Source organism: Oratosquilla oratoria, chromosome 43 (assembly GCF_046742065.1).
Source record: "Oratosquilla oratoria isolate Oo_2021 chromosome 43, ASM4674206v1, whole genome shotgun sequence".
Taxonomy (NCBI): Eukaryota; Metazoa; Arthropoda; class Malacostraca; order Stomatopoda; family Squillidae; genus Oratosquilla; species Oratosquilla oratoria.
Genome location: NC_134819.1, coordinates 36,378,675 through 36,392,266, shown reverse-complemented (window position 1 = coordinate 36,392,266; position 13,592 = coordinate 36,378,675). Strand labels below are relative to the sequence as shown.

The 13,592-nt window shown below is 38.5% G+C and overlaps 1 protein-coding gene across 1 annotated transcript in view; it reads left to right on the top strand.

Annotated features, from left to right (window-relative positions):
- The window catches only part of LOC143021897 (uncharacterized), a 40,832-nt gene extending 30,251 nt beyond the window's left edge, over positions 1–10,581 (top strand). The window contains exons 4-5 of the mRNA XM_076179716.1: positions 4,114–4,350; positions 8,846–10,581. Coding sequence (XP_076035831.1) covers positions 4,114–4,350; positions 8,846–8,914 — 306 coding nt within the window. The 3' untranslated portion in view covers positions 8,915–10,581. The remainder of the gene's footprint in view (positions 1–4,113; positions 4,351–8,845) is intronic.
- The last annotated feature ends 3,011 nt before the right edge of the window (positions 10,582–13,592 follow it).

Sequence of the window (13,592 nt, the reverse complement as noted above, 5' to 3'; positions counted from 1 at the left end):
GAAATGACGATGGAAAACTGATAACAGAAATGACATCTATATCAGTTTTGATTGTGGCAACAAAGATATCTTTTGACGTTGGCAAATGCAATGACACATATACCACCGCTGATACAAATAATCATCATGATAATTATGATTATAATGATGATGATCATGGTCAGGGGTGCTCAGTGGTGGATCCAGGGGGGGGGGGGGGGGCGAAGGGGATTGAAGCCCCCCCCAAAAAAAAAAAAAAAAACTTTCATTACCTCATTGCAGAAGTCGAGAAACCTGCCTTGTATACACTGGAACTTGGTAGAAAGCAGTAATACAGAGGCAAATCCCCTCCCCCTCAGCATTTGATAAAATACTTTAGTGAGAACAACTGGAAGGATATTCAACACATTATTGAGGGTGGATCCTTAAAAATGTAAAATCAAGTATTACTTTTGCCCAATATTTTGAAAAAAAAAAAAATCAAGTGAGAACATGTACTTCAATTTATATTCAATATTATCGCATGCGTGCTACAGAGTACATATGTTTAAAAGTGTCATCTATGCTTACAAAATTCAGGGTAGCTCTCACCCAAAGCGTCATCTATATTTACAAAATTCAAGCCAGCCCCCCTCACAAAAAAAAAAAAAAAAAAAAAAAAAAAAATACTGGACCCGCTCCTGGGAATGTACATACCTGGACATGTTACACACACACACACACACACACACACACACACACACACACACACACACACACACACACACATAATAACACACAAAAAAATAAATAAATAAATAAATAAATAAATATATATATATATATATTTATATATATATATTTATATATATACTGTATATATATATATATATATATATATATATATATATATATATATACATATATACTGAATTAAGTGAGAGGGAAACCTGCAATTAACAGGCATATTTGACTTGGCTAAAAAGAGGACACTTGCTTTCGAGAGGCATTTAAATCCCCGGCTCCTAAGGAACCTTCGCGCCAAAGGAACTCTGTGTTCCTATCAGGGACTCGACTCCTAAGGAACCCCGGATCCTAAGAAACCTCGACCTGACTCACCGTAATGGACAACCTGCATGGCTCCTAAGGAACTCGGCTCCTACGGAAACCTGGCTCCTAAGGAACCCGGCTCCTAAAGAATTACGGCTCCTGAGGAACTTGATGTAAGGAAGTGGCTCATAAGGAACCCTGCCTCCTAAGGAACCCGGCTCATAAGGAACCCTGGCTCCTAAGGAACCCGGCTCCTACGGAACCCCGGCTCCTACGAAACCCCGGCTCCTACGGGACCTGGCTCCTAAGGACCTGCTGCTCCTAAGGAACCCCGGCTCCTAAGGAATTCCGGATCCTCAGGAACCCCGGCTCCTAAGGAACCCTGGCTCCTAAGGAACCCCTGGTTCCTAAGGGACCCGGCTCCTAAGGACCTCCTGCTCCTCAGGAACCCCGGCTCCTAAGGAACCCTGGCTTCTAAGGAACCCTGGCTCCTAAGGAATTCCGGCTCCTCAGGAACCCCGGCTCCTAAGGAACCCTGGCTCCTAAGAACCCCGGATCCTAAGGGACCCGGCTCCTAAGGAACCCTGGCTCCTAACTTAGTTTTGATATGTCTATCAATAAAACTCAAATCCAATCACTGAAATTTGTTGTTGCTTTTCTCATGGATACTCCAGGAAAAAAAAAAAAAAAAAAAAAAAAAAAAAACCTTACTCCCAACAAGAAAAAAAAAGTTGTATATCGTGCTGCATTGCAATAACTATCTACTACAATTCTTTTAAATACAATTGAATTAGATATTTTACCTATTTCATTCTTTTTAGATTATCATTTAAGGCCGAAGGCCCATTTGCTCTACGCAGGAGATAGACAAATGTCTGCCCAGGGTGCGGCTTCATGGTTAAAAAAATAAACGAATAGAAAATAAAATATAAATAAAAACAAAAAGTTTAAACAACTATTATGTTCTAGGGAGGCTCCCTAAGGGACATAGAGATGTCTTTTAGATGTTATATCATGTTTCCTAGGGTTCTAGAGAGGTTTCTTATGGGAACATGGGGACGTTTTCTAGATTTCATATTATGTTTCCTAGAATTCTAGAGAAGCTCCTTAAGGTGACATAGAGATGTCTTCTAGATGTTATACAATGTTTCCAAGGGTTCTAGAGAGGTTTTTTAAGGGTACTTATAGCAATGTTCTTAAGGGATCATAGGGACGTCTTCTAGATGTCATATTATGTTTCCTAGGGTTCTATAGAGGATCCTTAAGGTGACATAGATATGTCTTCTAGATGTTATACAATGTTTCCTAGGGTTCTATAGAGGTTTCTTAAGGGGACACATAGAAATGTTCTAGATGTTATATTATTATGTTTTCTAGAGTTCCAGAGAGACTCCTCAAGGGTACATAGAGATGTCATATAGATGTTATGTTTCCTAGGGCTATATAGAGGTTCTTAGAGGGATAAAGAGACGTCTTCTAGATTTTATGTTCTGTTTCCTAGGGTTCTAGAGAGGCTCCTTAAGGGGACATAGAAATGTTTTCTAGATGTTGTATAACATTTATTAGCGTTCCAGAGAGGCTCCTTAAGATACTTTTTTCACTGAAGAAGCGCCAGGACGTGTGTAAACGCGTTTTGACTACAAGTGAATTATGTCTCCTGGCGAACAGCATGACATAAGTAGAAACATTAGGGTGACTGCCTATAGAAAGCAAGAATGCTTTAAGAGAAAACTGTGACAAGAAACTTCGTCATAATAAGCTTGCCATTCACTTCAAGGAAGTATGCTGGAAGAAAAAACTTGTCCATATACACTGAATACACACACACACACACATATATATATATATATATATATATATATATATATATATATATATATATATATATATATATATATATGTGTGTGTGTGTGTGTGTGTGTGTGTGTGTGTGTGTGTGTGTGTGTGTGTGTGTGTGTGTGTGTACGTATGTATGTGTGTGTGTGTGTAATCAAGACCACCGGTTGTTATGTTGCATAATTGAACGCACACTCGCCAAATATTTTCTCCACGATTTTGTACAACATGGGAAAAACAGTTCTTCCCGACCTATGCACATCTTGTCAGTTAGTTATATGGGCGAAAATATTCTAAGACCTTTTATAAGAGAGAAATATCCTCAATATTGTTTGTATTCAAAAGTTCGTTACAGTGAGTGAAATGTAAACGGCAAGGAAAACTTGTGTTTCCTTTCGATTGTGTTTTGTCCTTCCATGAAACTCCTGTGCTGGCAAATTTTTATTTCACATCTAATTTCTGCAGGTCCTCCATTTTGGGTCCTGATTTCTTGTGCAGGTCCATAACAATTTGCGTACAGGTGCTCTCTTAGTTTCTCTAATGAAGACTTTTCTATTGTTGGCGAAAGGGGAGAGTGACTGTTGGTATTGGTTACTGATATTCAGCCAGATATCAATACTAATCAGTCCTTGATGTATCATACTGAGAGGAATTATTATCTATTTTTGAGTGGAAACTATGCAAAAGTGGGGCAAAATCTTCAGATAATGAATTTGAGCCAGCCAGGATGGGCAGAGAACATTGACGACACAGGAAACACTCATCACGACACTGTTGAGCACACTACACTAAGCACCTCTTTGTCACAATTCTTCAAAACAGCTATTCATCATATAAACTAACATTTTCTTTAAGCAATGCTTGGATTGACATAGGGATTTTCAGAAGACTTTCTATTGTTCAATCCATGAACGCGATGACGCAGTTTATGAATTTTGGCCAATCTAAAAAGTTAAGACCATCCTCAAATTGCTCAATAAAATCGCCTTTCTTACCCAGAAAAAGACCCTTTAACTATGTCACAATATTGTGTTCTCTTAGCTATTCCTAACGCTTCTTGAGATATGTTTTCTTTGGTAGATTCGAAGCCGCCTCGGTTGTCAAGTGGTCTTTATTCCAAAACCTGTCATTTGGGGATAAAATGAATAAACAAAAAATAAGAATAGATGAATAAATAAATGAATAGATGGATGAATAGATAGATAAATAAAATCTGTTATACGAACTTCTGTCATTCTAGCCTCATATACAACCTTTTCTTTTCGACAGACCCTGCACGACGGCCCATGGGTGTGGGTGGCGTGGTGTTTAGGCATCACGGGGTACAACAGCTACTGCATCTACGACTACCATAGAGTTCTTCTCGACGGCCAGAAAGAGTTCCCGTGGTCGACCATAAGCGATGAAGACTATGGCCTTTTCTTCCTGACGGCCGTGGCGTCGGTGGGGGTCCACCTCCTCACTTTGGTCATCCTTGTGCCCTTAGCCATTACCTTCTCTGTCAAAGTAAGTCGATGAACGGGTGTGCGGGAAAAATAAAGGAATAAACAAGTATATTTAGAATATGTAAATAAGTAACACTTAATCGAAAATTATAGAATAGATTGAATAAATTGATCGATTTAGTGACCAGAAAATACTAACTTAATTGATGAATGAATATACAGATGATTGTACACGTACATACTCCCATAGGCCGGGAGCGGGTGGACAAACCAAAGTATTTGTAAACGAAACACCTCAAAGTGAAGTTCCAACAGAAGCCTGTAATGAGTCTAGGGAAAACTCACTCACTACTGTAAAAAAGTAATAAATAAATAAATAAATAATAATAATAATAATAATAATAATAATAATGAAATAAAAGATGTATAGAAAAACTCAAATTTAATAAAACACCATGGCCTGGCTGTTGGCATTCAAGAATCTTGAAGGAAACGAAATGCGAGATTGTTGTTCCAGTAGGAATTATTAAAACAAAAATCAATCATATCCGCAGATGCCCCAAGAGAATGGAAGTTAGTTAACGTTACCCCAATATCCAAAATGGGTGACAGAAAAAAACAATGAACTACAGGCCAGCTTAACCTCAGTCGTAGGAAAAATTATGTAAACTGCCATCGAGATGCTATCGAACACCATTTAGAAAGTAACTTTAATAAATTATAGCCAGTATGGACTCAGACGGAAACGTTCTTGCGTGACTAACCTACTCAAATTCTACAACAGTTATGTCAAATTATGACGAAACACCATAGGATTAATGTATCTGAACTTTGCGAAAGATTTTGATACCTGTCCCGCACGAAAGATTACTTGCTAAATTAGCCTCACACGGAATTAATGGTAGCCTATTAAACTACACTAGTAATTGGTTAAACGATCGTAAACAGAGTTGTTCTAAATAGCAATTGTTCTAGATGGAAAAATGTCAGGGTCTGGTTCTTGAGCCACTTCTATTCATAGTATTTATAAATGATATAGACTACAGACTGAAATCTATTGTCTCCAGATTTGCTAGTGATACAAAACTGTGCGGAATGGCAAATGATCACTTAAACCAACTAGATATTCAAGAATATTTAGATAAACTAAAAAAAATGGTGTGAAAAGTGGCTAATAAAATTTAACACAAGTAAATGCAAGATTATGCACATAGGTAAAATAACAATAAGTACGATTACAAGTGATTTGGAAATTCATTAACAAAAGTGGATAGTGAAAAGGATCTCAGCGTAATTATTTCAAATAATCTAAGCAGTGTATTTCCGCCTCAAAAAGCAAATAAGTGTCTAAAGCTGATTGCGCGATATTTTGATTTTAAAAGTCTATCTGTCATTAACAAGCAATCGTTAAATCGTCCACATTTGGAATATACTGTATCCGTATGGTCACCGAATCTCATTGAAGACTCGACAGATAAGAAAAAGTATAACGGCGAACCACAAAACTGATTCCAAATATCAGAATTAAATCTTATGTAACTACAGTATTCTCCATAAAAAAGCGTAGACTTGGGGGTGATTTGATACAAGTCTCTAAGATTCTAAGACGAATTGAAAACATCAAAAGTGACAAAATTTTCACACGGAATGCCAATCAGACAATAGATAATGCTCTCATACTATCAGGAGGTAGTAAATGAATGGAATAAACTTCTTGCAGAGGCAGTGCAATGTAGTACAATTTGCAGTTTTAAGATTCATTTAGATAAACACCTAAGCAATATGCTGTAATGACTGCCATTGATTTTATTCTATTAACTATTTATTATTATTCATTTATTATTATTGATATGTTTGCTTATTGTTTATCCTTATCTATATATCTTATTTTTTATTTACTTATTAACTTATTTATTCAATCATTTATTATTATTTTTTCGTATCCGACCAAAAGGACCAAAAGATCTCCTATGGGTATGCTCTTCCTTTGTAATCCTTCGTAATTCTTTGGAGATGAAGGGCTCCCTGACTTCCGCCATACTGCTGGAGACCTACAACAAAGTCCTTCTGATAATGTTGACTTCATTCGTTTGTTTTGCTGAAGGTGTTTCTGTCAGTTTGACAAACTTGGGCCCAAGAAGTGTGGCAGGGGAATCCGGGTGAGGATGACCCTTCATAAAAAAGTGATGAGTGCTGGAGCATCGGGTCTCTGTGTGGGCACTGTGACTTGGTTATTAATTGCCCAACAGAGATATATAAGGTGCACACTGCTCCCGTAGAAAACATCAGCCACTGTAGTACTTAGAAGTGGAAGCAAATATACATATAGGTACACACACACACACACATATATATGTATATATGTATATATATATATATATATATGTATATATATATATGTATATATATGTATATATATATATATGCAAATATACATACATATACCAAGGCTTTCTCCCCCTTACAAGGGAGGTAGCCAAAAGGGAAAAGGCATAAAATCATTCCCACCCATTCCATCCCTAAATACACTCCACACCCCTCCACCCTCCCTCTTATCTTAGCACCTCCTGGATGACGGGTCATCCCTGCACCTTGTCCACGTATGCATATATATCTATATATGTGTAAATATATATATATATATATATATATATATATATATATACATATATAATACACAGACACACACACACACAGATATATATATATATATATATATATATATATATATATATATATATATATATATATATATATTACGTTCAATAAGTAATGAGAAAATGTCAGGAGAGACACTATTTATTTTCATAAGCTTACAAAACTTTGTCTCCTTCAAAATAATTGCCTCTTGCATCTATACACTTCTGCATGCGTCTCTCCCAATCCTGGAAGACCTCCTCAAAGTCCTTTTTCAGTAGTACCTTCAGGCAACTTTCCGATGCCTCTTTCAGCTCCTCTGTTGACTGGAATCTGGTTCCCCTGAGGCTGTCTTTCATGCGTGGGAACAGGAAGAAGTCGCAAGGGGCTAGGTCAGGGCTGAAGGGTGGGTGTTGTACAACTTTTATTCCCCTGTCGGCCATCCTGGTGGTCACCAGCGTTGACTTGTGGCATTGGGTATTGTCCTGATGGAACCACCACTGACCACTCCTCCACTGCTGAGGCATCTTCTTCCTCATCTTCTCCCTGAACCTTTTCAGAACAGTAAAGTAATATTCCTTATTGACGGTTTGACCCTGAGGAACCATTCAACGTGAATGAGCCCCTGTGAGTCAAAGAAAGGAATGACCATGGCCTTCTCTTGCGACCTGCTCATCTTTGCCTTTTTTGGGTCTGGGGGAGGTCGCGTGCTTCCACTGAGCACTCTGATGTTTGCTCTCAGGGTCGTAGGTGAACACCCAACTCTCGTCGCAAGTCACTACCTTATTCAGGAAATCTGAATCAGCCTCTATCATTTCGAGAATGTCAGTGCAACATTCCACACGAAACTGACTCTAGTCGTCGGAGAGGATCTTTGGCACGAACTTGGCACAGACTTTGTGGAGCTTCAGATCTTCGGTCAGAACTGTCCCTATTGTGCCAATACTAATACCAAGAGCTTTAGATATCATCCTCACAGATATTCGACGGTCTTGCATCACTAACCTTTGCACTTCCTCAATGTTTTCCTCCTTGCGTGCACTTTTCGGTGCTCCAGATCTGGGTTCATCCTCAACCTGTTCATTTCCTTCAGAAAATCTGTTAAACCACCGATAGAAACTTGCTTGGCTCATCTGTTCATCCCCATAGGCCTCCTTTAACATTCCATAAGCTTGTTTGGTTTTCTTAAGTTTAACACAAAATTTGATGGCGTAACGTTGCTCCATGTTTCCCTGCATCTTGACAAGTGTTCACAGATCGGCAAACCGAATCAGACTGGTTCCACCACGTTCACCGCTGCACTCAGACCTACAAATATAGAAAGTTGCCAGTTAGTCATTTTATAGAATATATGTATGTGTACTTCACCTTGAAGTAGCATTTTGATCAAATCATATTTAATGTCTCGCCTGACATTTTCTCATTACTTATTGTATGAAGGAGTATAATATATATATATATATATATATATATATATGTATATATATATATATATATATGTATTATATATATTAAAACAACCTAAGGTACATGCATAAGCATTGTATTTTTTTTATTTATCTCCTCATCTTTCAATATAGTTCCTCGGCGATTTACATACAAATGAATGTGATAATCGTTACCATTAGTTGGATACCGATATAGGGATTTTGTAGCGCAATGATTGTGTGCTTAGTAAATCTCAATGTGGCAGTATTTTGTACAAGTATTCGCATAAGCTTTGAATGCCATAATACGAATAGTTTATTGATCCTTCACAATTTATTCCCGGGGGCGATTATGCTTTTTCTCGCACTCAAAATTTGAGCTCACTCGCTTTTTGACGTTGCGGGCGAATTCGCCCTTCACCTCCTTGTATTTCCCCCCTGCACTCATACATACATTCATAAACATGCACCCAATGTTCCTTCTCCCAACAGCTGCTGAAGAATCACGGCTTCGGGTTCGACTTGTTGGATTACGACAACCCAACCTACGAGCTGAACTAAGGCGTCCCAGAGCTTCTTTAATGTTACTGTGCTGGGAGGAAACTGGTTCCCGCCGCTGGCCCCTGCTGTCGACCAACACCAACCCGATCGTCTTCCCTATAGACGCCACTACCTGCCACACGGCTTTCGTCTGGATACTAAAACGTCTCACTCACTCACTCACTCACTCGTTCGTTCGCTCATATTTGTTTTGGGGTTTGTCTTATCGAAAACCCAGGGCACTATGGAATCCGGCAACGATCCTCGGGGCCTCACTCTCTCTCAGATCTCTCAGAGAAGAAATGTTGGACTTCGGTCAGTGCTGTGTAAGCGTGAAGATGTTTCTGTCAAACCAGTTGCATATCGTCCGCTGTCCATATGCATGGGTTGACAATGAAACGGAGTGCCAGCCTCTCGGGGTTGCACCTCTGGACGGAGTGAGGTTAATGGGCTTCGGCGACGAACATTGTGTAGATGAACCTCTCCGACGACACTTAATTGTAAGAGTGAGGACGTAGTAAAGTGACCCATTGTTTTCGTGAAATTCGCTCCAGCCTCCTTCAAGTCTAAAGAAGGAAGAGGAGAAAATTTCGGGTCTCAGTTGATTAAGGTTATAACCATCTCTTACCGGAAAATATGATAACATGGAGAAGACAGTAACAATTTATCATCAGAACCAACGTGGGGTGTACAGCTGAGAATATATATATATATATATATATATATATATAATATATATATATATATATATACATATATATATAATTACATTTTGCGAGCGTGTGTTGGAATTATAGGAATTTGATTTCACATGTAATTGAAAATGTTTGCTATTGATGGTTTAGTGAAAAGCGAGAGACATTTTTTGTTTATTTTTTCAAATACCAAGACCACGGACTAGCTATTTTCGATTTTTTCTCAACTGTACACATTGTGCTTCTTTGTTGTAAACTGCAGACTTTTTACGAGCGTTATATCTCAATAAATTTTGAGTTTGGTTTCTCAGAGTCGTTTGGGCTAGGATTTCATGAAAAAATTCTTGCTCCAGTTTCAGAATTTTCAAGTTCCTCAATTGAGGCGTCGTGTTGGGTCGAGATGAGTTATACTGAAATATGGAAAGCATAGCAGGGATCGTATTTGTCTGTGTTGTCTCAACTGAATATGATTAAAATGAGAACTGCCACTTACGAAAACTGACGTTAAGGCAGGTTTACACAGCGCTGCTTTTGACGCTAGACGCTAGCTTCTTTATTCGCTACTGAAACGCAAGACGTGAGTGGGAAAGTTGAACATGTTTAACTTTATGGCAGCGTCAAACAGACGCTGCGCATTCATGTTTTAGTCGCTAGCGAATTAAGACGCTTGATCAAAGCGAATAAAAGTAGCGCCGTGTAAACAACGCTTCACTGATATTTATAATTTTGGTCGACATTTTCATAGAAGTTTCAAACACCTTTTTACTTTTCTTTTTCAGTTGAATTTAAAAGAAAATATTATCTGTACTTTGAAATGCAGAAATTAGATGCGTTTTTGTAAAAGGATTTGCAAAATCAAATGGAATTCCTCAGGTTCGATGATACTGTATTTTAGTTTGTCTGATGGAAGAATGTTTTGATATATAGTGAATAAAATGCGTTATGTGATATGCGTGATTTCGTATGCATTTGAATAAAGCGTATAATTCCTTACATGGTTACACATGTAGCCATTTATTTTAATTAAGACCTATGCATGCTCTTATGAGACACTCTATACTACATTCCCTGAAGCTGGAAAAAACATGTGAGGAGCTGGTGTCACGTGGCTATATGAAGGGCCGCCATTACCGATGAAAGTACAAGGCAGCAGATCTGGACTGCACTGCCCTCTGCTTCTGTGAAGGAGAGTATGTGCAAGATTGACTCGTGAATATACCGCTTGCTGTTGTTTTGTCACTTAACTGTATTGTAAGGTTTTGTTGCATCTGCTGGGTGACGATTCTTCACGTGATCCTCTGACTACATGTCACATGCTGTTTTCTATGACTTGAGGTGACCTTTTATGAGTCAATTGCAAAATAGCTTCATTTTTTTCATATGAGTATTGTATAACTTTAAAAACGTCAATTTCGATCATGTAAAACTTTCATTATTATCAAAATATCAAGAGAAAAATATATTGTCCGTGATTTGTAAATACGTAGGAAATACTCTGATACATTTCGGGTGAACATTTACCCAGAAAGAGCCTTATTACACACACATAGACACACCCTATTTCCCAAATCTCACCAATGGTATGTAGCAGCCATTTTTTTTAAATGGCTGCCATGACTGACACAGACATAATCTCAAGTGCCCCAGTACCTGAAAACGTTCACAACATGCAACTCTACATATGCGCCAAATTTCATGCTTTTATCACAAAACGAAAACTTTTTTGACTATGCCCCCTGATTATAGAGGGCTCGACAGTCATGTAATCAAGCTTGGCGAGTTTGTATATATTTCATATAGAACTGATCAACGATTGATATTCGCAGTACACAAATTCACAATACCACTAAGAATATGCAAAGTTGTAAAGAATTGTACTAATATACTGAAGCACAAATTTTGTTGAAGGTGATGCTGTTTTCTGCATTAATAATTTTCTTGGAGATACTTTCTAAAGATGTCACTAATTGCCGTGTAGCAGGGTCTAAACTCTGTGGAACTCGTGCGTAGGCGGACATAATCTCCGATCGATATAAGCAATCTACCATTGGGGCTTATGTCCGCCGAGCACTTTCGCACTGTGATACCTGATCAAAAGTCCACCAAGAACTCGAACGCACTACCCAGATACTAGTAAATAACGGCTTCAGCAACAAAGAAATTAATATGGTTACCGAAAATATCTTAAATAAATGGTACACCAAATCCAACAGTACTCCAAACTAAGAAGAAATAAAACTTTTTTACAAGTCACACTTTTCTACAGCTTACAAAGAAGATGAAAAGGTCATTAAGGAAACATAAAGCTTATTAATGACAATTTGTAAGCAACATTATGGTCAAAAGGTTGAATCAGTTGATACCTTTCAGGAAAAGCTATACAATTTTAGAAGTAATTGGATCAAGTTCATACACACACACGCGCACACACAGATATTTCATCTCAAACACATCTAAACTTTCCCACTTTTCTTCATTTTCTTTAACAATCCCCAGTCCCCTACCCCTTGCTCTCGCATTTACTTTCCGCATCATCTCATTCATGTACATATTGAACAGCCGTAGTGACATGACATCCCTGACGCAGTCCCACCTTTACCTCAAACCACTCGCTCTCTCCATTTCTCATTCTAACACAGGCTCTACTACTCTTGTAAAAACTCTTGACTGCCCTTAACAGCTTTCCCCCAATCCCATATAGCTGCAAAACCTCCCACAGTGTCTTTCTATCTACCCTATTATAAGCCTTCTCCAAATCCATAAAGCAAAAAAAAAAAAAAAAAAAAAAAAAACTAAAGCTTTTTCACATATCTGCTTTACTACAAAAATCTGATTCACGGATCCCCGTCCTTTCTTAAACCCACACTGTTCCTCACCAATTACGCCCTCTGTCCCTCTCCTACACCTTTCAATTAAAACCCTCTTATAAACCTTCCGAATTACGCTCAATTAATTGATCCCTCTGAAACTACTACACCTACATTTGTCCCCTTTCTCCTTGTGAAACGGAGCTATACAGACTTTCCTCCAGTCCTCCAGCACTCTTCCCTCCCTTAGACACATTAAACAACCTTACTACCCAGTCCACTATTACCTTGCCTCCCTCCTTCAGACACTCCGCATGACATCCATCTAACCCAAGTGCCTTACCTGTTCTCATAAATTTAAAAACAACTTATACCTCACCTTTTCTTATTTCTGATTAATTTTCCTCTCCCATCACCGTCATTTTAGCGCCTCCCACTGCTACCACCAATGCCTCCCTATCCTCCTCCACATTCAACAGCTCTCTAAAGTACTTGGCCCATCTTCCCCTTGCTGCCTCCTCTTCTGTTTATATCTGTCCATCTGCAACTTTTACCTTTTCTTCTCTGTTTGACTTATCCTCCTTCCTCTCCTAACTTCTATCCAAAATAAGTTCTTAATAATTAAAAAAAAAAATCTATTATTCGCCCCCCCCTTTTACATCTGCTCTTCTTTTTGCCACCTTCATCTTTTGTTTTGCTTCTCACCTTTTTCTTTGTACCTCTCATATGTTTCTCTCGTCCTACTTTGCAACCAGTCCATGCATGCTCGTTTCTTCTCTTTTACTACATTCTTCACTTCATCACCCCACCACTTGCTACCCCTCCTTCTATTCCCTCTCATCCTCATTGGTCCACATACCATCTTTGCACACCTTCAGCATCTCTCTCCTTGAAACACCCCAATTCCTCCTCCGCTCCTACCTCTACTCTATCCTTCACTATCTTCCACACTTCTCTCAGCTTCTTGTATTCCTGCTCATTTCCTTTATAATTTAAACAGTTTAATCTAAGCATCCATCTATCGCCCTTTTCTTTTTTCTCTATCTTTCCTCTACTCTCAACTTACCTTCCACCAAAAAATTATATGCTATTCCCTCATTCTCATCCCTAAGAACATGGGCATCCAGGACTCCCCCTGATCTTCTCCTGGATACCATTACATAATCCATTAATGCCTTATAAACCGTCCTTCCATCC